Source organism: Thunnus maccoyii, chromosome 17 (genome assembly GCF_910596095.1).
Source record: "Thunnus maccoyii chromosome 17, fThuMac1.1, whole genome shotgun sequence".
Classification (NCBI taxonomy): domain Eukaryota; kingdom Metazoa; phylum Chordata; class Actinopteri; order Scombriformes; family Scombridae; genus Thunnus; species Thunnus maccoyii.
In genome coordinates this window covers 2,327,522-2,350,963 of record NC_056549.1, presented here as the reverse complement: position 1 = coordinate 2,350,963, position 23,442 = coordinate 2,327,522, and the positions used below count along the sequence as shown (strand labels likewise).

The window sequence follows — 23,442 nt, the reverse complement described above, 5'->3', positions numbered from 1 at the left end:
GGGAAACACTGCACTGAGACGTCCTGAAAAAGCTGGCAGCCAGTGTGGCAGGTGACCCTCACTGATTCATCTGCCACCACAGGCAGCAGCAGCAGCACTTTACCAGCGTTTGCTTGCTGGGGCGTTCATTTAGGACCCTGAGTAAAAGCATCACGGTGACATTTTCACAGGTCGGTTGCAGGTGTCCCGGAGGTTCAAAACAAACAGCATGAAAAACCTACTACTACTACAGCTCCAGCAGAAGAATGTTGTGACAGTGGCAGGCAGGCTTGCAGCAGCAGTGCTGAGCGCTAAAATGGCTGCTCATTCTCCATACAGACAGAGCTTAGCTGGGAGGAGGAGGAGGGCTCCCACTCCCAACCATTTGCCTCAAATGTGGCTCATCCTTAGGTAGGATTTACAGCTCGCCTGTAGAGCTAATAATGTCAACACCACTGCTTACAATACAATTAAATGCACAGGATTATAGATTATCAAGAAACATGCAATATCCTTCCAAAATGTGACAAGATCCATTTCATGGTCATCTCTTCTCCACAATCACACATCATTGATATTTGTTTACATGTATTTTTTGAGCTGTTTTCTAAGTTTCAAGAGGCAATAAAACATCTAAGACTACTATCCAGTTCCTTATTAGAGTGTTTTTGTTTTGTTGTGTAGGGTGAAGTTGTCCTGAGGAACCACAGACTAGATCGGTAGCAAGAGTGACAAACTTTGAACTGATTAACTGAGGCCTTCATTGAACTAACTATATGCTAGCTCTTATCTGGGCTACATCTCAACCTGGAGAGGCCCGGTTACAATGCTTTCACTGGGAACATGACAAAGTCTGCAACAACAATACTACACAAACAGATAAAGTCAGCTGTCAACAAGCACGCTCCAGCAAAACAGAAGAGTCAGCTGCAACATGCATGAGGAATTTAAAGAATTAATTATTCATGTTATTAATATAAAGAATGACTTAGAAGAATTAAAAGAATTAAAAGATTGATTTCTGTTACTTCTAAACAACAAGGGGAAAAAAAAGTTTACTTTTGTGTAAAAACACTGTAATCATCACTAAGCTGCCCTCTGAGACAAATTAGTGACTTGGCTTAACTAGGTGTGAGTTCAAATACCTCCAGTTGTCGTTAAGGTTACTTTGCATTTACTTGCATCATGAGCCTGGAAGCAACTCACGGAAAAAAACAACAAAACTTTCACCTAAAACAACTTGTCAAAAATGGGCTCTATTGAAATACCTTCCTCCTCTTCCTCCTCCTCCTCCGGTGTAGATAAAACAGGTTTCATCAGGGTCTCTGAACACTTTGTGAAATCAAATTTATTGCTTTTTAAAGACCTGAACAGAGAAAACATAAAACCTCTCCCACAGCGAAACCAACGCACCTCAGAGCTGAGCTTCATGTTTGAATTCAACATATTTCTGGATAATTTTGTAAAATCACATCATCAAATTAACGGCAAAACCCACCGTTACTCTTTACATGAGATAAAACTATGTGTTAAAAAAAACAACATTTTAATTTAAAAGTGCAATTTTAATTACAGTTTGTGTCAAACAATAAGGCTGTTCTGGTGGTTCTGGGCTGTAGTTAACGCTCCCCATTAAGACACAAACTCGTTAAGAGTATATCTACCTTTCATCCACTTAAACAGCCCGTTAAATCTGTAAACTCCAGCTAAGAGCGGTCACCAAATTAAAATTTCGCCGCTGCGGCTCCACACTACAAACATTATTATCCAGATTCTAGCAACTATCAGAAATAACAGAGGGCTTTGTGTCTCCTCTGAACCCCCCTCTCACCCCCCCGGCTAACTATCTTTAGCTGAGCATCATCTGTACTGTTTTGTGTGTACTTGTTTAATCCTGTTACCTTTGTGAGAGCAGGCGGCCTGTGGAGAACCGATTCCAAACATTACCAGAAAGAGAAAGAGAAAGAAGCTGGACTGGAAGTGAGACGATATTTAAATGAGTGAATCCTGTGGGGAGATATTTCTCACGCAACTAGGCATCACCTAAAAATTTAAGACCTACCATAATTTAAAAAAAAAAAAAAGACTTTTTAAGACATTTTATGACCTTAAATTCGGAAAATCTTATTAAAAGACTTCTTTAAGGATCCGTGGGAACCCTGCAAATTCAACCTCATTATCAGTGATTTGTGTTTGTTTTGTTTTTATTTCCGAGACATACCTTTTAAATTCCAAGTCTACTGTTCATCGCGCTGCCTTTCAGCACCTTTGGCACACAAAAGGTCACGTTTCAAAGTTACACTGACGCTAAAATGGCCACTATCACCAAACTACTGCAGCACATAATAATGATTTTTTATTTCCAATAACGTTGTTCAGAGTAAAACATTAAATAGGTCATAATTCTATTTCATTCAAGGCTGCTCACTGGGATTTAAATGTTTGGATAGCAATCAATCATCAGTAACAAGGGCATTTAAACTTCATGGGAATATTTGTCTTATACAAGGAAATGTAAACGATCATCACTCTACAGAAATGATGTTATTATGTCGGAGAATTTGTCTTGGAAGGTACAATTATCAAACTCATTTAGATCTCACTGTCAGTCAGCAGTACGGTGCTTTGCAAATCTGTGCAAATCAAAGTTTTAACACGCAGGTGTCTGTTTGTAAAAACACATCCAGTTGATTTTATACCTTGTAGACTTATGAAGATAACATCACTCATTCGCTGACAGGCAATATATGCTTTGTGCTGAGATTTTCTATCTACATTTTAAAGCCAAAACTTGAACTGTATGCTTGCAGAAAGGGTTAAAAGCTTCTAAAATAGCGCCAGGACCATATGACACCACCACTATAAATAGAGAATGAGGTCAATTAAGGTGAATTTTGCCCAATTTATTCATCTGATAATAATCAGAGGTAACATTCCCTTTACGTGCACACTGTTGATGTAGATTTGAGCATCTTTTTTTTCTCCCCACAACACACAACTACTATGTGCTGAGTGTGTTTATGTTACTCAAAAATGACCAGAAGCTTTTTTTTTTCACGTATGAAAAGAGGTCAAAATGTCCTTTCAGGTTTTGGCGTTTAGGACGCAAGTTTCAGGTAAATCAAAGTGGCTGTTCGGACTCTCTTACATAATAAGAACAGCCGGGTTTCTTTCTGCACGCTGTGTGTTCAGCTGGAGAAGATGGTGTCAGTGAATTGTACAAACGTTATGTGGAAAAACCAACAGTGAGTCGGGCATGTTTGGAGGCCGTCTGCATGTCCTCCTGTGAAACCGTCAGGATGACATGTTGGCGTGCATTTTTATTCTCGGCTTGACTTACCTGCTCTGTCGTCCGTTTAGCTTGTAAATAAAGATCAACTTGCGGGCGAGTTGCGGGATGATTAATTCTCACGCAAACGGCAGCTTCAGGCTGTGCGTGAAACAAGCCAGTTAGCAGCAGGATGGTCAGATGTCTGGCTTTTTATCCTGTGTTACTCTGGACTGGTTATGTTTGTGGTCAGCCGCGGTTGTCATGTTATAAACCCCCGGTATGTGAGCTCGGAAGCCGGCCAGCAGTTGTTTGTTAGCTGCTGGCAGATTTAACGTCCGCTTCTGTTGACAAACAAGCCTGCTAGCACGGTTAGCTTAGCGAGCTAACCAGCTGGCTAAATCCAAACCGTGTCCCGTAACAACCTTCCTCCCGGTGTCCGACTTTAATCCCACCGGCGGCGGCAAACCGTAAAGTAACTCCGTGGGTCGCTGGCGGGGGGCTTTTCTGTGTTTCAATGACGGCGCACTCGCGTTTGCAAACCCGAGTTATCGCTTTGGTCTCTGCTCTCCGCCATTTTCCAACATCTCAACACAAACAAACAGGCTGCTCGTGCGCGCGCGGAGCGGAGCGTCGAGGCGCGCTCACGAGGAGGGGGGGGGCTGCTGATGTGAAGAAGACCAAGGGACATACTTCCATGTAAGTTGCTCCTTTTAGTGAGCGGCGCAGAGATATAAACATTTATTTTAGGTTAAAAACACGAGATGTGCAATACACGTCGTTCAGTGCTGTGTTACAGGCTGTTTATACTGTATACCTCTATATGTCTTCAGAGTTGAAAAACTATTTGTTATTTAGCTTTGTTTAGGGCCTTAACCCTTTAAAGCTAAACCTCATTACAATTGCCAAGTTAAATAAACCTTTATAGAGATGTTATTTTACTCAATCTAAGAGAGAAATCAATAAAAGCAAATGTTCTTGATGAGATAGTCTGACTTATGATAATTACAAAGTCTGTAATGCCTAAAATCCAAATTACTGGGGGGGGGCCTTTAGCTTATTTTTTTGTATTTAATACTCTACCAACATATTACCCCACACACTATGTTGGCTCATGCATAATGATACTGTGCCCGCTGAAATCACATTCAAACACCTTGTGTCTTTTCAGTAAATTAACAATGTTCTTAAAGGGGGCGTCTTCCCCCATCGTACCCGTTTTATTTTAGTTTAAAAGACAAAATGTGCCACACACTTCACTTCAGAGATCAAAGTTTTGCACGTAAAGGAAGTGTTGCAATATCGTGAGTCAACAGACCCTAAAGTCTCTCGGGTAGAGGTGGCAATGAAGACCGGCAGGAAGTAGAGGGCAGAGGGCGTGGTGGAACAGGCAGAGTCACGGCTATGCCATGGACTCCTGGTTGGAACAGTGGCGAGGGGAAGAGCAGACCTGGGAACCTATCCAAGTCAAAGCCACGACAAGGCTCTGGGAAAGGAAAGGCGGCAACTCATCCAGGATGAGAAAGAACAGTGGTCGAGGAGGAGAGGTCAAGCAAAGCAGTGGGAATGGGACAACAGGGTGCCATGAAGAGATGGGAACTAGTGGAGGAAAGAAAGATCACTTGGACGGACCTCTGTTGGATGGAACCACACCGGATCAAGATCTTAGTCCAGGCAGTCTTTGATGTCCTCCCCAGTCCATCCAACCTGCACCGTTGGAGGATGGTTCACTCACCACAGTGCCCTCTTTACCAAAGGACGGGATCCCTTGAGCACATTCTGAGCTGCTGCCCAAATGCTTTGGGTGAAAGCCGGTATCGGTGGCCGCATGACCAGTGGCTTAAGACCATCGCAGAGTCTATCTCCTGGGCCATCACTGACTGCTGGAGGGCAAAACCAACCCTGAAACCAACCCTGAACACCCAAGGCGGTACCAGGGCTTGTCAATTCAGCACAGGATTGGCAGTGATGGTGGACTTGGGGCAACAACCGAACCATCTTCAGACCTGATGCTGTGCTGGTGTCAGAGGCAACGAAGCACAACGTCATTTTGGAGCTCACTGTGCCATGAGAGGAGTGCATGGAGGAGGCCTTTGAGAGGTAAAGGGAGACGTACAATAGCCTGGTCGAGGACTGCCATGAGCAAAGGCTGGAAAGCGAGGTGCTTGCCTGTAGAGGTTCTGCAGGGTCTACGCTACACTTGGCATCACAGGAGAAAAGAGCAGAAGAGCCATCTGGAATAACACAGAGGCTGCAGAGAGAGCCTCAAGGTGGCTATGGATTAAGAGGGCGGATTCATGGGGAACAGCTGCAGAAACTGAGGTCTGATCAACCCCAGCTGGGTCGCCTGGGCGAGGGCGGATGATGTTTGAAAGACCCGAAACACCCGATGACCCCAGGAAACATCACTGATGATCTACACTAGCTTAGCATCACTACAACCATTAATCACTGTATACTTGGCTGTATATACCGTACATACATTTTGTTATAATCTATTTATTTTGTGTAGTATTTCATATTTTTAATGTTATTTTTATTGCTTTTATTCTTGTCTTATTCAATTAACTTTTGTGCTTTTTAATTATTTTGGTGTGCTTTAGTCTCTAAATCCATTTCTAACATCCTACATTTTATCAATCACTTGTAAAGCACTTTGAATTGCATTTGATTTGTTTGAAAGGTGCTATATAAATAAAGTTTGATTGATTGATGATTGATAACCACCTACAACACCTACATAAAGTAACATATCACCTTTATTTACCATTTAAGATTTATCTCTATCTCAGTACTCTTTGCACTCTTCACTTCTTTGCACTATTTGTATCCTGTTTAGAGTTCACGGAAACGGTTTCACCTGTATATCGTCATTCGCTGTGTATATTTCTGAAGATTGTTGTGTTGTGTATAAACACATTAACCTGATGTGCCAGATGGTTTGTTACACAGAGCCGTGATCTCGTGATCTCGCAAATCCAGCTGCCACGCGAGGTAATAATCACATCGACAGCTGCTAAACCAAAGTCAAATTATTTGTATGCGTAAACCAATAAAGATGATTCTGATACAAAACAACTGTGAGAGTAAATTGTCACGATTCATTGCTGATCATCATTTTTACGTGACTGTGGAAAAAATGTATTGTTTGGATTTACTGAATCTCTGCTCGCACTTTTATTTGATTAATTTGCTCATTTTTTCGACCACATTTTATAATAAACTTGAGTCAAACTTTTCAAAGCTTTGTCCTTATAAAACAATTAATTTCTTCTATAACTGAATGCAGAAACAAAAAAAAGCTGTTTACTTATTATTAAGCTTTATTTATTCAGGAAATCTTTTTGCAAGAGAGACCTGAGAACAGACACAGAGGATCACAAAACAATCATCACACACTCGGACTCACTGCTTAAAACAATCACAAACATTCTGAAGAAAAGCAGCTAGTAAAACTTTAAAGTCCCTCAAAGGAACAAGTGTCTCTAAGCTGTTTTGCAGTTCATTCCAGTAGTAATGAGCATAACACCTGAAACCAGTCTTCACCAGTTCAGAGTTAGTATGAGGAATTTTTACTGTTGTTAAAACGTATAAGTTATTTAACTATTTCTTTTTCTTTTATTACAACCCGTATTTAGCAAGTAGACACAAGTTGCTGTAAACTTGTTGTATACGTGTGTGTGTGTGTGTGTGTGTGTGTTGGTGATGTACAGAATCTTTACTATCTGATGCACTGTAGATACATAATTCATAACAGTACAGTACAGTGTATGTTTATGACCAACATTAGGTAGTTAGGAACTTAAAGGGCGGGTTCACAATTTTTCAAGTGTGTCTTAAACCAACAGTCAGGAGCCCAAATGAACATTAAACATGTTTTTCTTACTGTAATCATTCCTCTTGTTCATACTGACAATTAGAAGATCCCTTCATAATGTACTTACAATGGAAGTGATGGAGGACAAAAATGTATTTAAAAGTTTATCTGAAGCTAATATGAAGCTTCAGCGTCCAAATGAGTCAAATCAAGTAGATATCTTTCAACGTTACAGTCTTTTTAGTGCCAAAGTTCCTCTTTTTGTTACTTTACTTCCACCTGCAGCTCAACAGGGAAACACTGTCCGAGGAAACACAAAGAGGAAATTTGATGGTAAAAAGACTGTAAATGTGTCAGATATCCACTTGATATGACTAACTCAGACTGCTGAAGCTGAATATAAGCTTCACACAGACTTTTAAATGACTGTGTGGACACACTGTGGATTTTGGCCTCCATCACTTCCATTGAAAGCACATTTGAAGGATCTTTTAATATCCAGTATGAACAGGAGGAATGATTACAGCGAGGAAAACCTCTTTCACTGTTCATCAAAACTGTGAAGCTGTCCTTTAAATGACATTGGACATTTTTATAACTTTATTTAACCAGAGAGATCTGAGAACAAGAAACATTCATTGTCAAACAACGGCTGCATGTAAGAACAAAACATGTACAGCAGACAACCAACACTCCTTTTATAGACCCCCTCCAGGCATGTTTGAAGACACATAAAAATACTCTGCTTTGACTAATAATTTGATATGTTTTTTCCACAAAAAAAGTTCAATTATCTCATTTAAAATCCTTAAAATGGCATCTTCTCCTTCTCCCTCATTGGAAATCCAGAATCTATGAACATGCAAATATTTTTCATTTCAAAAGTTTAACTGCTGGACACAAGATGTCTCCTACTCAGTGTTTGTGCACCGGAGGCTTCAAGCTTCCACATCACACTTGTGTAAGTTGCATACTGCACTACGATTGGCTCCACTGAGATTTAAGGTGAACACAGAGAAACTTATGAAAAGAGCCTTCCAGTGTCAAACTCTGCACATGCATCATTCTGCACAGTGAAGCTCAAACATCCAACTGTAGGAACAAGAAGAAAAACAGATTTTTGAGTGGAGGAGGTGCATAGTACCTGTATAGTTCAAAGTGCATGTACATATGGGATATATGAGGTTAAAGCTGGAATTATGCTTCTCTGAAGACCTCTAGGAACCTACACAGAGAAGGGTGTTGTGGGTAACCATAGGTCGCAGAGGCTCACATAGGAGCCAATGTACGCACCTTTGAAATCTCAACAACATGTCGTATTGAGCTGCGTGTCAAGCAAGTTGATTGTTTGATTCAACTCCTGTCAGGAGGGCGGTCTGAAACAGAGACAAAAAGAAATGTTCATAGAAAAATACAGAAATATAGAAATATTAAAGAGACAGCAAACACAAACGTCCATGAGTGACCTCTGTGCATCTTCCCCCAACGTTCAGCCTGGAGATGCATTCTGGCTCAAATATGGGGCAGCAACTAATTATTTTCATTATTGATTAATCTGTCGATTATTATCCCAAAGAATCAATTATCATAACAGTTGACAATTTTCTGTCGATCGACTAATCGGTTAATCAACGTGTTGTTGCAGCTCTACTTTAGATATCGGATAGTAGGGGTGTGCCCAAATACAAATACATTATTCGGCAAAGCACAAATAGTGAGTTTTATACGAATATTTGTTTCATACAAATATTTAAAAAATTATTTGTCAGGGGTTTTCCCCAGAGATAATGCTGAGCTACTGACACAAGCAAAGTGCTCCCAAGGGACTCTCCATAACCTGTTGTTCCTCTTCTCCTTTCCACAAAGTTAGGTTGTAAAAAATAGGCAACAAATGAAAAGTGCAAAGCAAGAATCACCTTTCAAGTTCCTCCCTACACATTACATTGTGTTATGGGTGTATAAACAGGTAGAGGTCTGTCTGCAAAGAGGTGATGAGTAAAGTTTTAGTTCAGTAATCAGCGCAGTCGTCTATGATCTGGGAGACTCCAGTTCAAGACCCGGTGTGGGGACCTCCTTCATAAGGTAGTTTATTTTAGGATTTTTAAGCCTCTTTCCACTTTTATTCAAATACAAATACAGATACAGATAATTTTGCTGCCTCAACAAATACAAATACAAATACTGGGCTCTCTGCACATCCCTATTGGATAACATGCTGTAGTTACAAGATTGAATTGAGGGAGTATGGTGGTTTTTGAGAGGATTATTGTCAATAAAGAAATCCTTAGCAATGATGTGTATGAAACATGTCATTCATGATAAAACATAATTCACTGTGATAGACATACTGTACAGTAAAGACTCTGTGCATACCTTTCGGAAACGGACAAGCCAACATTCCCACCCACTTTCCGCAGCGTTTGACCAGCTATGCGGAGGTGAGAGAGTCGTGAAGGTTTCAACTTGTCTCTCTCTTGCTCCCCTTTTCCGTTCACGACACAACTATTTATGTCACTTTTTATATGAACGGCCGAGTGCAACACTCTTAAAATATGTGCCATTATCCCCGTATGTAAATGATATTACGTCTCCTCGTCCCCTTCCCCTCTCCGTGACGGTCGGCTTTTCACTCCGCCTTTGAAGCGAAGCCGTTCGGAACAACTATAAAAAAAACATTTGATTTCTGACGTGGTCTGACAGCACGTCGTAAGAACCAGTTCTGAGCGACCATAAATTGAGCTTAATGGCATTTGGCAGGTACAACTTGCAGAATATATTTTCATATATTCAAAATAGTGAGAGTGGTGAGACAGAACCAAAGCAGTAAAGTTGTAGTCTGTAAAAAAACAAAACAAAACAATGGGCTGAAAGATGCTAAAATGCTCCATATAGATGAGGAGAACTGGAGAGTTTTCTTTGGGCTCGTATTACAAATTTCACTGATTACTGCAGCTTTAATGCTCCTCCTCGTATGAAACAATGTTTTCAAGACTTAACTGGACTTTGCTCTATATATATATATAGTATAGACCTCGTAAACAGCACCTCTCCTTCTCTTTACTGTTCTCATACTTTCCTTATAGACGTATGCAGCTATTTTGATGAAAGCCGAGGTAAAAATGTTGTTCGTATAGCTCCCAAGCCGCTGCAGTCTATCAACTCTAATCCTATATAATCATAAGTGTCATCAAACCTTTACTGCAGGGCTGCTTCTCATGTATGTTTCACTCTGGATATTCTTCTGAAATTACACATTGAGAGTAGCGTGTGTATGTGCATGTCTTCAGGAGATATTCTGGGAAATACTCTGAGAAGTAATTATATTGTGTGTAATACGTTGATTGGTTACTTACATTCCTTTAAAGCTTGTAGTCTTACTTCAAGGTAATGACTCATGAAAGCAGGCATTTGGAAACATGGAAATACTGACTGTTGGAATGGATTTATTATTGTTCGTTTGAGTTTTATGGTTTTCTTTTTTTTTCAAATTGAATAATTGTTGGTAAGCACCTCAGGAGGGTAGTGGAATCTGAAGATGAATCACACATGGCATGCAGTCAGATTTTAAATAACATTTAGGTAACTGCCCAAATTTACAACGTGAACAACTGCAGGCTTATTCACAGTATGTAAATTACAATTAATTGGCTGCCACTGTGCTTCCAGTTGGCTTCATTCACAGACATTTTCATATATCACGGCTGAGATACTGTACCTGTCAGTCAAGGAAAGTGACACCCCGAAATAGCTATTGTTAAGCCTTAATGTTTTTCTTTTCAGAGAAACAATATTTTAAAGGATCAGCCCGAAACATTTAAGAGGAAGTGAAATTAATTGTTTAGACAAATGACTTACTATAATCCCCTTATTCAACCATACAGTGAAGACAGAAACCTGCTGTCATTCTCCTCACAGACAGAAATACATGCTGTCAAAGATGAACCACCTTTGTTTATTAGTGACATTAAAGCAAGACTATGAAACTTTTGAAAGTATGAATTCAAACAGAAAAGAAGTTGAATTCATAAACAATAAACCAATAATACCAAACCAACTATAAACGTGGTCTGATCAGTGGCTTATGTTGGCTAACGTTAGCAAACTTAAAGATGCCATTTGGAGATTTCTTATAAACAAACTTATGATCAGTAACCTCGATCGGTGGAATAACATGAAGCTGGTGATCAGACTGTGTATTATGACGCCAGTGTGCTTGTGCATGATAGCAAGCGTGTAGCTCTTGGTCTGAAAAGTGAAGCCAATGTGAAAGTGACTTAAACCTCCATTCTCTCTGATGGCCACCAGGGGGCGACTCCACTGACTGCATAAAGAAATCTGATTGTATGGAAGTCTATGAGAAAATGACCCTACTTCTCACTTGATTTATTACCTCAATAAACAGTTCACTAATGAGTTTATGGTCTCAATCGCTAGTTTCAGGTGTTCTTCAATACAGCATGATGTTCATTTAGTAAATTATGGCCCCATCTAGAGTAAAATAGATGATAAAGCAGTAGGGGTGTGCCCGAATACAAATACGTTATTCAGCAAAGCACAAATAGTGGGGTTTTTACGAATATTTGTTTCATACAAATATTTTAAAAATTATTTGTTCTCGGTAAAAAACAAAACAAAAAAACAAGTCAAATACCAGCACGCAGGTCGGTCACATCACTATCTCAGTCTCTGTCCTCTGCTCCGCTGGTACGTCTGTCAGCAGGTCTCAATGAGGGGAGTCACATCCACCCGCTACATGACGCACATTTCCTAATTTGGACATTACTCTCGGAGTTGGGGGTGTTCCCCAGAGATAAAGCTGAACTACTGACACACGCTTCATGAACACTTATCATAACACTTTAATTTTCTAAAATTAAAAGCCTAATAAAAACAAAAACAGGATTTTTCTTTATTCGAATACAAATACAGATACAAATAATTTTGCTGCCTCAACAAATACAGATACAAATACAAATACCTGGCCTTCTGCACATCCCTATAAAGTAGGGCACGCTTTAGGACTACGTTGTGATTAACAAGTCACTACCAAGGCGACAACATTGGTTAGGTAACGTAACTGCAGCGTAACCCCAGATTCACAGAGTTTAGGTGTAGCTGCTGCTATTTCAGTGTGTTTTCAGTTCATGAAAGTTAATTGTAACATTTTGCTCGCCTAAAAAAGTCTTGTTCAGTATTTGTTTGTGATAAAAGATCCTCTAAGGAGTCGGATGTTCAGTTTTTCTGGTAAGCACATTTTGTTTTAATGGTTTTAGCCCTGTGTTTCGCTAGCAAAAATTAGCATTAGCATTATCACAGTTAACCATAGACTGTAAATGCACCCTGCTAACCAAGCTAGCAGCTAGCGTTAGGGTCAGCTCCAGACTCTCGTCCAAATATGGTCACTTTTGGCTTCAAAAATCAAAGATGGCGACAGTCAAAATGCAAACTTGAGGCTTCAAAACAGGAGTCCGCAAACCAACTGCGGCTACGTCCATGTTTTTTACAGTCTATGCACGATACAAACAAAACAGGGACCTAATAAAAACATTGCTAAGTAGTGCAACTAGTGGTCAAAAACTCCACAGAATACCTTTAAGATAGATATAGCTGTGTAACTGTCATTATGAAATTAGTTTGATGCGTTCGTTACACTTTATTCAAGCATTTACTATTATCCAGCCAAGTCACTTTGTCTGACTTCAAAGCTACAGTTGGTATATTTTTTCTTACAGTTTTTAGTTTAAATATTCTCTAAAGCATATTTTAATGCGGAGAGATGTTGTCAAAGGCTTCTGTGACTCAGGCTTATAGCCCAAAATTTGCTGCTCTGGAAAATTGTGAAGGGTATTTTTCACTATTTTATAGACAAAATGATTGATCAGTAATTAAAATAACCATTAGTTACAGCCATAGTTTTATGGAACACTGGAAGATCCGTTTACTGGGGGAGTTAAACCAAAAATGAGTCACTGTTACCACATATTTAAGTCATCATTTTTTTGCTTACACCTAGCATTCATTGCTGAAGTATCAATAACAAGTACTGTGTGTTCCAGATGAAATGTTATACACAGATTGACGAATTCTGCAATTTTGTAAATTTCCTTCAGATTTATCATCTGCTGATATCAATGATCTGTATGAAACATGAGGATATAATAGTTCAGGGCAACTATACAGTATAACAGCAGGTAGGTCAATGACTTACAGTACTGTGAAGCTGAGTTTGACCCAAAGTGAAGTACATGTACTATATTTATCATGTAAATGAATGTATATGTACAGTGTACAGTATATACCATCACATTTACACACATACATGTAGTTCTGTCTAATCTTTCCATATCTGTTTGCTATGAATTGTTTTTTTTCCTCCCAAATCTTTATTTTTTAGGTTTCCAGACAGATGACAGATAACAGTAATATGCCAAGTTTCAAATGAGGTGTAGGAGCCAAAATATGTTGTTATTTCTGTTTATGTATTGACGTGGGCATCACGTATTGCGTCACTTACGTTGCTTGACACATGGGTGTGGTTTCCTATTATTTAACCTGTTCACTTAGGTGGTGGCGGGAGTTTTTGGACAAAGGGAGTTGGTAGAGCTCTGATATTCTCTGTTGACCGTTACCATCGTCACCATCATTACTATCATCACCATCGTCTGTTCATCACTTTATTTTCACAGTCAGATTGCATTTTTTGTATATTTTTTGTGCAACAGCTGCTTGTCAGACGTCATCTGGACTCCGGGATGGTTTTGTGTCACATATAGGAGCCTACTAAGTCTCTTAGCGGCCTTTTTTGAAAAGTAGTCGCTACATGAGGCTTTAAGTAATTACAAAACAGCAGATCAGATAAGGAAAAGGAACAGAACACCTGTACGAGAAAGTAAACAAAGCAAGACTAAAAAGATGAGAGAAAAAAAAAAACATGCAAAACAAACAGATTTTTTCACTAATGAGAACTAAGACATTATGTAGTGACATGGTGAATGTAAAAGAATGTACACATATACGTATGTGGAGTACACAACACAGTGAATCATGTGAATAAATGAGGTAGGGATACTGAGAATGATCTGAGAGATGGTTGTAAAGGTTAATTTATCAGCATATGCAAAAAAAAATGGTTCCCATGTCTTCTTAAAACTAGTGGACGATCCTCTCAGTGTGCACCTTTTTCTTATTTTTTTTTTATATTAGCAAAGTAGAAGATACCTCTAATCCAAGAGTGATGGGCAGGTGGAGTGGGGGATTTCCACTTGACAAGAACCAGGCATCCAGCCAAAAATATTCACAAAAGCTATAAAGTTCTTCCTATAATTTGACATTGCAGCATGACTGAATAAGATCAGCGATTGCAGATGGTTTGACAGAGATAGTTTGTTAGAATGTGTTGAATATTTCCAACTAAAAGTTATGCAGAGAGGGGTATATCCAAAACATGTATATATATATATATATATATATATATATATATATATATATATATATATATATATATGTATATATATGTGTGTGTGTGTGTGTGTGTATATGTATATATATAACTAGAGACTTACGACATCTATGGCAGGAAGGATCATCATCCTCATACATTCTTGACAGCCTAACCTTAGTTAAGTGATTAGCGGTGAAGAACCTTACCGTAGCGAGCCGTGCCTGGCAGAGATGCAGGAGTGAACCTGCTGCAAACACTCATCTCATACATCAGCTTCAATTTCAAAATGTAAATCATCCTCCCGTAGTGTTTTTAATATTGTGCAGCGAGATAGGATTTAGTGAATGGATGAGACAACACAAAACAGAGAGATTATGCCCCTTAATAGTGAGGGGTCAAAAGGGGGTCAACACCAGTAGCTGCTGGTAAATTAAGTTATGAACCTGTAAATACCTAAAAAAAAAAGATGTTTAGGAAGATTAAACTTCTCTGAGGTTGTTGGAAAGATGAGAAAATGTTATGCCAGGAAGAAAATACTCCGTCTATTAAAGGGTGGAATAATGGATTTGCTGCTAGTGGAGCAAGGAAAGAGAGGCTCCGAAGGCCAAAACATCGCCTGAATTGTTTCCATATACTTAATTTGCTCTGAATTCTAAGCAGGACTTTGTATTTTAATTATATTTCTTTTTTTTTAAAATCCTTTTTACACAGAAAAATGGAAGCAACAACAAAACAAACGACGAACTGCTGGATTATACGAAGACGGCGGATGAGCAGGACTATATCTTTTATTTTAATACTTTAATATACAGACACTTTACAAAGTTTTTGCAAACATGAGTATAACAACAACACACACAGTCACAGTTGCATTAACTGTTTATTTTACAGAAAATGAGGTGAAATGTCAAATTCAGCCGTGAAACTCAGCTGAACGACGGTGACGATGCAGTTTCTCATACTAGTAATTTATTGAAATGTACAGTAATAGGTAGATTTTTTAACTCACTATTCAAAGTTGATGAAACAGCAACTTTAAACCTGAGCTTCCAGTCAAGCTGATCTATTACAGAACATTTGGGGTTTTTTTTCTTTGCATGAATAATAACAATAAAGTCACAGCTGCTGTTTCCAGGCCAACAGTGAAGAACAGACAAACTACTGTATGTACGATGAGGTTTGTTCTCCAGCAGACAGCCGAGGAGGGCGTTCTCGTACGACGTTTACAAGCCGAGCGTTTCTGCTGCTCGCCTGACGAATGTGCACACACGAACATTAAAAGCAGTTTTAATTGAGGCAAGTGTAACGAGGAATGCTGCGTTATTAGCGAGTTGGGGGTTTGTATCATTCGCTTCGAGCTGCCAGGAGAGAAGTCGTCCAGTATGTCGAAATCCATTGCATTATTATATAAAACTAAAGATATCTTGAGCCAGATCTCACTATATATACTGACTGTGTGGAGGTTTGAGGAAACATATAACACAAATCCTACAGAAGAGAGCCGTAAGAATCCTACATCAGATTATTAGGAACCAAACAATTCACTCTTTATTAACTCTCATGCTTTAAGATTCAGTGATCTGCTTTAAAACTGCACAAATATACAAAAAAACTAACTCGCTTCCTTTAATATCAGAGAGTCAATATGGACTCAGAGGAATATGTATGTTTAAAAAAACAAATATAAAGAATAGATGCCTGAATATAAGCCAGTTATTTTCATAAATAAATGTGAAAATAACTGAATACGGAAAATAAGTAATTTGTCAAATAAATAAATAAATTGTATTTATTTATTGTACAGAAATACAAAAATTCTGGTAAGAAGTGAAACAATGTACTCAAAATATTTTACAGATTCAAGTACCCTTAATTCCACAGCTGTTTATATCAGGTTTACATCCGGATAATTTGAAACTTAAAAAGAATCAACGGATATTTGTAGACTTAAGTGTGTTAATGGCAAAAAGAGTAAATAACTCTCTCATGGAAAAACACCAGGAGACCAAGTATAAGCAGGTGGTTGTCTGAGCGATCCATAACTTTACCTGTTCCATAAAACATCAACAACATCATTTTCATTCACTACGTATCAAGAACAGACTTGTCAAGTGTGATGGAAGAACCTGGAGACGTGTGAACAGTAAATAATATTATAGAAATATATTTATTTTTTTCTTCTTTTTTTACACAAGGTAAAGGACTATAAAGCATGATCCTGACCCCCAACCAAGACCTGACCATGTTCGTTCAATGTATGTAATTGTATTACTTGATATTTCTTTGTTATGCTGTGAAAAGAATAAAAAGAATGTTGGTAAAAAAAAAAATTGTATTTTAAAAAAAATATATTTTTATGCATATTTATTTATTTTCAAATAAACCTGCACATTTATTTGATAACTGTGCATTTTATTTCTACATTTCTTTCTTTATGATTTCATTTATTTATTTATTTATTTTATTTTGGCAGTTTCAGTCCTCCATAATGTGTAACTGTTAAAGGGTTTTTAATTTATGGAAGAACCGTGACAGAATTAAAAAAATGTGTTGAACAAAAAGTAAAGTGAAGCAGTTTTCTGTTATTATGCATCAAACTCTGGAAGAAACTTTATATTTCTCATACTTGATTTATGCTTTTTTTTATATCTTAAGATTGTTTTTACATTATCAACTTGTTTTTATTATTATTATTATCCTTTTATTTGTACATTTCGCTCCTTGTGTCGTTATTGATTTCTATTGTTTCTCTTGTAAAGCACTTTGAGCTGCGTCTTATGATATGAAAGGTGCTATATCAATAAACTTTATTATTATTATTATTATTATTATTATTATTATTATTATTATTATTATTATTATTACCCTTTGAATTAAAAGATGTTCAGAAATAACAATAAATAAATATAGAACTGAGGTATGAACACGTTTGATTTTGTGTTTTGGGACTATTGTTTTGTATTGTTTGTTACACCTTTCAGTCAATAATAATTCTTTCTTCATTCGTTTGCTATCATTTGTTATGATGTATCTGTGTATATGTGCATTGTTTTGTAACACTGTTAAAATAAGAATCGAATAAATGACATTTTAAATAAATAAAGATGGATTAAACCTTGATGCTTCTGGTGGAAGATGATCTCAGTCTTACAGGAAGAGAAGCTGCTGTTCTGGTTGAGACAGGAGCAGAATATACTGTCCAGATGATGTATGATGATGCTGCTGCCATGTTGTCCAGACACATAAAGCATCAGACAGCGTTGTTTCCGTCCAGATTCTTTTTTTTCCTTCCACATGCTTGTGTTCAGAGTGAAAACCCGCTATTATAAAGCTGCGGGAACATCACCAGCCTCAAGGTCGAGTATTTCCATACACATATAATACACAACACATACAGTGTGACTACAAGTATGTGCTGCGATCTAAAGAGTGGAACTCATAAACAATGTGCTTCTTTTATCAGCGTCCTTTATTTCAGTCTGACTGATGCATTACACAAACTTTCATTAATTGCAGTGACTCATAATGTCTCAAGTTGTCTTAACACAGCTTCCGTCAATTAATAGTTTCTGTATTTTTGACCTTTTGGCATAAATATCATCAGATAAGCTGCTTGTCAGTTCATGACCTGGTGACCAAACTTGAGCTGAGAGCACTATAAAGCCACTTGATTTAGACTTGATCTTATATCTGAAGATTGTAGTACAACAGAGACACACAAAAACAGATGATAATCATGTTTTAACATAACAGGATAACACAAACTGTCATCCTCAACTTCACTGTAACCTTTGCAGCTACATGACGGCACGTTTTTATGCTGCGTTACATGTTAACACTGAAGTGAAAATAGTGAACTTTTTGTGGTTGTTACCATCCAGGACAGACGGTCCAATTCTGTTCATATAAAAACTGAAAAGTACAGTATGTATTATGATACAACTGCTGCACTAACATGTTGCAAAATGAATGTTTGTATATACAGTGTACGTGTATCATAAACACAAAACAAACTGCATTTTTTGTTTGTTTTTTCTACCACCTGAACAAATTACTCCAGAAAAAAAACACCATATTTTTTCTGACTTTAATCTTTTCAGCTGATTGGATTCATTGACACTGTTGTTGTGTTGCTTTACAGTCGGAGCACAACTTTCACATCATCTCCTTTTGTGGATGAAATGAGATACCGAGGAGTCTTCTGTGGCTTCCTCGCCGCTCCGCGGTGCAGAAGTGGACGATGGATGTCTTTCCAGGCGTCGTTATTTGAAGAGTTTGAACTTGCGCAGCAGCGGCTGGACAGTCTCTTTGGGGTACGGCCTCAGAGCCAAGCAGGTGGGGATGTTCTCCGGCTGTTCGATCCAAAGCTTGTGTGACACGCCGGCCTGTGTCAGATTGTCTGATAGGCCGGACAGGGCGGCCTCATCTGGAGCCTTGAGGAAAAACAATATACACACACTTAAGCCAGGATTTTAATGCATTTATGTGTCACAGGCTTCTTAATTAAAACATATCGATGGTCAAAGTGTAAAACCTCCTATCTGCAGAGTGTTCTGATTGGCGGATTTCACTTTGGATGATGAGAACAAGGAAAGCTGCTCATCTTCAGTCTGTCTGCAAGATAATCAAGATAATCAAGATAATCAAGATAATCCCGCTTCCGTATTGACAGAAAAGTCACCTGACGAAAACCTCCTATCAGCATCAGCAGGCCGAGCTGAATTCTGAGCCTAGTATACTACGATGTAGTAACTATTACATTTACAACACTGGCCCATCTTTTTTACCTGAAAACAAACTTAATTTTATTTTTAATTTAATTTTAATTATTAACTTAATGTAGAGCATAGTTATGTAGAACCTTTTCCAAATTGCACAAAGTGCAAATGCACCTATCTGCAAAATGATCCAGGAAAAGTGGAGAAAAAAAACCTTCTATCTGCACTTTGCAAGGCTCTAATACCTAGTCGGTATTGTTAACACATAATATATTATGTACTGTATATCCTTAACAAACAGCATTCTGGAAGAAAACAAGTTTTTTTTTTTTAGTTTTCTCAAAAAAGTGCATTTTTCAGATAGGAGGTTTTGCTCTTCGGCCATCGATATAGAGATCGGTTATTTATATGAGTTTATAACTGTAAACCTGTTCAAACTGCATGCAGTGGTGAGAGTGAAAAAAATGTGTAAGATTTACTCTTAATATTCTAATTAAAGTCAATTTTCCATCCTAAAAGAGTCATCTATGTACAATATGGCAAGGGTCAACCCTAAAAGATTACAATAATTAAAAACTACATGAACTCCAGACACAGACTTCTCAAGTTTAAAATCGTTGCCCTTATAATCACAGTTATTGTGTAGAGAAAAATACCTGTCATACTCCATTCAATATTTTGTTAATTTAAAGTTTTCTACCTTTTCAGTACAAATTAACACCAGCTAGAAAATAAGTCGAAGCCTTATTATAATCTTAAGGAGTCACTTTTCAATTCGGCGATAATTTTACACATCAGAAGAAACATTTTCAGTAAAATCGAGAACTTAAAAAAAAAAATAGCCTCACCTTTGCTTCTCGCAACGAGTCAGCTAACAAACAACTGGTGCCAAAATTATACTTCATTGAAATTATGTGTTGTCCAATTATATGAGTCACTACAACACTTTGTAATTTGTATGTAATAGAATAATAATCTTTTTAGGGCATGAGCTAAGCATGTGCTGAGAATCATAGCAGCCTTAAATTGACTGAATTTTGACTGTAGTTTGGCGTGACGTGTGTGTCTTACCGCCAGCACTACTTTATGCATGGAGTCCAGCTCGGTCAGGTACTGCTGGGTGTCCGGCTCTCCGTAGTGCAGGTGGATGGCGGCGGTAGCAGCGTGACAAGCCTGAGTTATCACGGCTCCCAGGGGCCAGGACAGCTTGTGAACCAGATCCGATCGGACAACGACATACTGGACTAACCGACCAGGAGAGCCGGCGGCTCCAGAGGCGGCCATGTTTAGCTGAGTAAGGGTTTATTTACCTTCCGGGACGGCTTTTTTTTTCCTCCTAGGATGGCGAAGTCATGACCCGCCCTACTCTGCCTCTGATTGGCTAGAAGTCGTGAACTGCGTTGGTTGGATTGGTTAGGTTCCGATAACAATATCAGGGCAAGCCAATCAGAGGCAGAGTAGGGCGGGTCATGGCTTCGCTATCCAATGAAAAAACTACCGCTTCCGGGTCAGATTCTTCTTCCCTCGGTTTACTGGCGGATCACAACTTTATGGCGCATCCCGCCACCTAGTGGATTAAAACTAAAATATCCGCTGATTTAGTAAAGTAATGATCACCCCTTCCCACTGTGATGGAAAGTAACTAAGTACATTTACACAAGTACTGTAATTAAGTACAATTTTTAGGTATTTGTACTTAACTTGAGTATTTCCATGTGATGCTACTTTATACTTCCACTCCACCACGTCAGAGGGAAATATTGTGCTTTCTACTCCACTACATTTATTTGACAGTCAGATGAATATTTCATATAAAAAACATATGATCGGTTTGTTATATATGCATTATTATAATTAGAGAACTCAACAGTATACAGTGTTAAGCTCCATCTTGCAAAGATTAAAATGCTGCTTACATATGCACATCAGTTAATCAGTTTTAATATTCAATTAACGTGTATTGTACATATGCATATGATAAATATGACACTATTAATTGGTACATTTTGCTGCTAATACTCATGTACTTTTACTTAAGTAGGGTTTTTCAAGCAGCACTTTTACTTCTAATGACACATTTTTACATCGCTGTACTGGTTCTTTTACTTAAGTAAAGGATCTGAATACTTCTTTCACCGCTAGCTATAACTTCTCTATCTTTCAGGTGTTTGAGAGAAATTAAAAGCTTCTCTCAACAGCTGCTGCACATCTTCTCCACAAACTCCCACAACACCTAGAAATCTCCTGACTGCCTATGTCAATTTTCTCACATTTTCTGTCTCCTCCAGCAGTACAGTTAATTACCAAAAAGGCCAAAAACTTCACCTGATCCTCACAAAATCAAGACTCAGCATGCTTCCTGACTGATTCGTCCTCCTTAGCTTCTTGTTTCACATCCTAACATTTCATACCTACTTCCTCATCCTTGAGTCTCACCCTGATTATTTCTGCCTCTCTTACTCTCTTTGGACAGTTAGCCTCCCATGCTGCATGATTCCCTTTGCAAAGAAGACACTCTGGATCTCTCTCACAGTCTCCTTCACAATCATTCTGCTTACAGCTGCTGCACAGATGATCATAATACTATATTAGGACGTCACTCCCCTCTAGTGGCCATTTTAAAATGTACAGTCAGGTTGTATGTTTGTTGTTTACACATACAGGGAATTTAACTCTGGTTTAGTGGCTCTCAATGTACCTACACAGAATAACAACACAACATAACATAACAACAACCATCAGGAATATACACGAGGAATGACTATATACAGGTGAAACTGTTTCTTTGGACTGTAAACAGGATATAAATAGAGTGCTGAGATAAATATTAGATGGTAAAAGACAATGACATCACTTTGTATACATATAGTATACAATGAGAACAGTGGTTCTCAAAGTGGGGTCTGGGGACCCTCAGGGGTCCTTGATGGGGTTCCAGGGGGTCCCCAGTAAAAAGGGGAATCATTAATTTTCACTATAATTCCATGCATAAGTAACACAATGACAGAATGTTTGACTATTTTGGTCACAGTTTTCATACACTTTCTTTTTATAAAACATCTAAAAGCAAAAATCTTATCAGATGGGGATCTCTGGTCTAATTTGTGTCAGTTTAGGGTCCTCGATGTGAAAAAGTTTGAGAACCACTGATGTACAGTATATACAGCCTGTTCAGTTATACAGTAGTGAGTGGAATGTATTGCACATTTGTATTTTAGACTAAAATAGATATATATCATTTATATGTGCAGTGGGTATTATAGTGTCCAGGGTTATTGCACAGTGAGTTAATTGTTCAAAAGTGTGACGGCGAGGGGGAAGAAACTGTTCCCTTGAGTGTTTTATTAATTTTACATGTAAGCAAATGTCTCCACACATGAAAACAAAGCACATTCAGGAGTTTGGAGTTGTATTAACTGGTCTTTAGCAGCCAGACTCCCCCTGCTGTTCATAAGAAGTGATGCAACATGAACTCTGATCCTTCAATACAAGTAGAAATATTTCTGTCAGTAAAACAGACAATCTTCATCAACTACACTGTTATGGTTAATCATAAAATACTATTTGTTTAGCCAGAAGGCTTCCCTTTTCTTCTTCTTCTCTGTTTCAGTACGTATCAGCTCCTTCAGGAAAATATGACGTCACACAGCTGCGTCTCCTATAAAATCATCCTGAGCCTGAAAAGGACATCAGACTGTCACAAAATAAATAAGCAATATTTTATTCAAACATGTTTTGCAGGCTTCAGCTGTTTTTATTGCTCCTTTACATCGGCTCTGTTATTTCAGTAATTGACAGATTTAAATTGTGTATTTGTGTCTTATTCTGTGACAGACAGACGCTGCTGTAGATCTGTAATCAAATGATAAATATTGGTAGCAGTTATCAGGTGTTTTCCTTCCAGCTATCAATACGTAGAAATTAAGTAACTGTTTAAACTGTTAATTAATTATACATGAATTTTAAATTTTTTAAACTGTTACTGCTCAATAATTTCTCCATATTGATAGCTGACTTCTTCATATTTGAAAGTAGAGATGTTGTGCATCATTGTCGTCTTGTCATAACTTGTAATAACGCCTTAGTGAGAGAGGACGTCCCTTTTGGTGAATTAAATCCCTCCGTCCTCGCTGGGAGGAGCTGAGACGTGAGTGAGGGAAGCGAGGAGTCACGTTAGCCAAATGAAAAGCAGCCAATAACCTTTAAACCTGCTCCTCTA

General features: G+C 38.2%; 2 protein-coding genes across 4 annotated transcripts in view; both read right to left on the bottom strand.

The window, feature by feature from the left end:
* Nucleotides 1-4,072, bottom strand: part of ncoa1 (nuclear receptor coactivator 1) — a 54,234-nt gene extending 50,162 nt beyond the window's left edge. For both annotated transcript variants that reach the window (XM_042389670.1, XM_042389671.1), the window contains exon 1: nt 3,320-4,072. The gene's annotated coding sequence lies outside the window, so the exon portion shown is untranslated. The remainder of the gene's footprint in view (nt 1-3,319) is intronic.
* A 14,506-nt stretch (nt 4,073-18,578) lies between these two features.
* Nucleotides 18,579-20,576, bottom strand: ptrhd1 (peptidyl-tRNA hydrolase domain containing 1). 2 transcript variants are annotated; one of them, XM_042389806.1, is made up of 3 exons: nt 20,295-20,576; nt 18,739-18,938; nt 18,579-18,708 (listed from the first exon to the last, which is right to left on the bottom strand). In XM_042389806.1, exons 1-2 carry the CDS (start codon nt 20,505-20,507, stop codon nt 18,768-18,770), a joined length of 384 nt encoding a protein of 127 aa, XP_042245740.1. In that variant the 5' UTR covers nt 20,508-20,576; the 3' UTR covers nt 18,579-18,708; nt 18,739-18,767. The 2 variants fall into 2 exon arrangements, with proteins under 2 accessions (XP_042245740.1, XP_042245739.1); XM_042389805.1 differs by having other exon boundaries at nt 18,579-18,938; nt 20,295-20,572.
* Nucleotides 20,577-23,442: the final 2,866 nt, after the last annotated feature.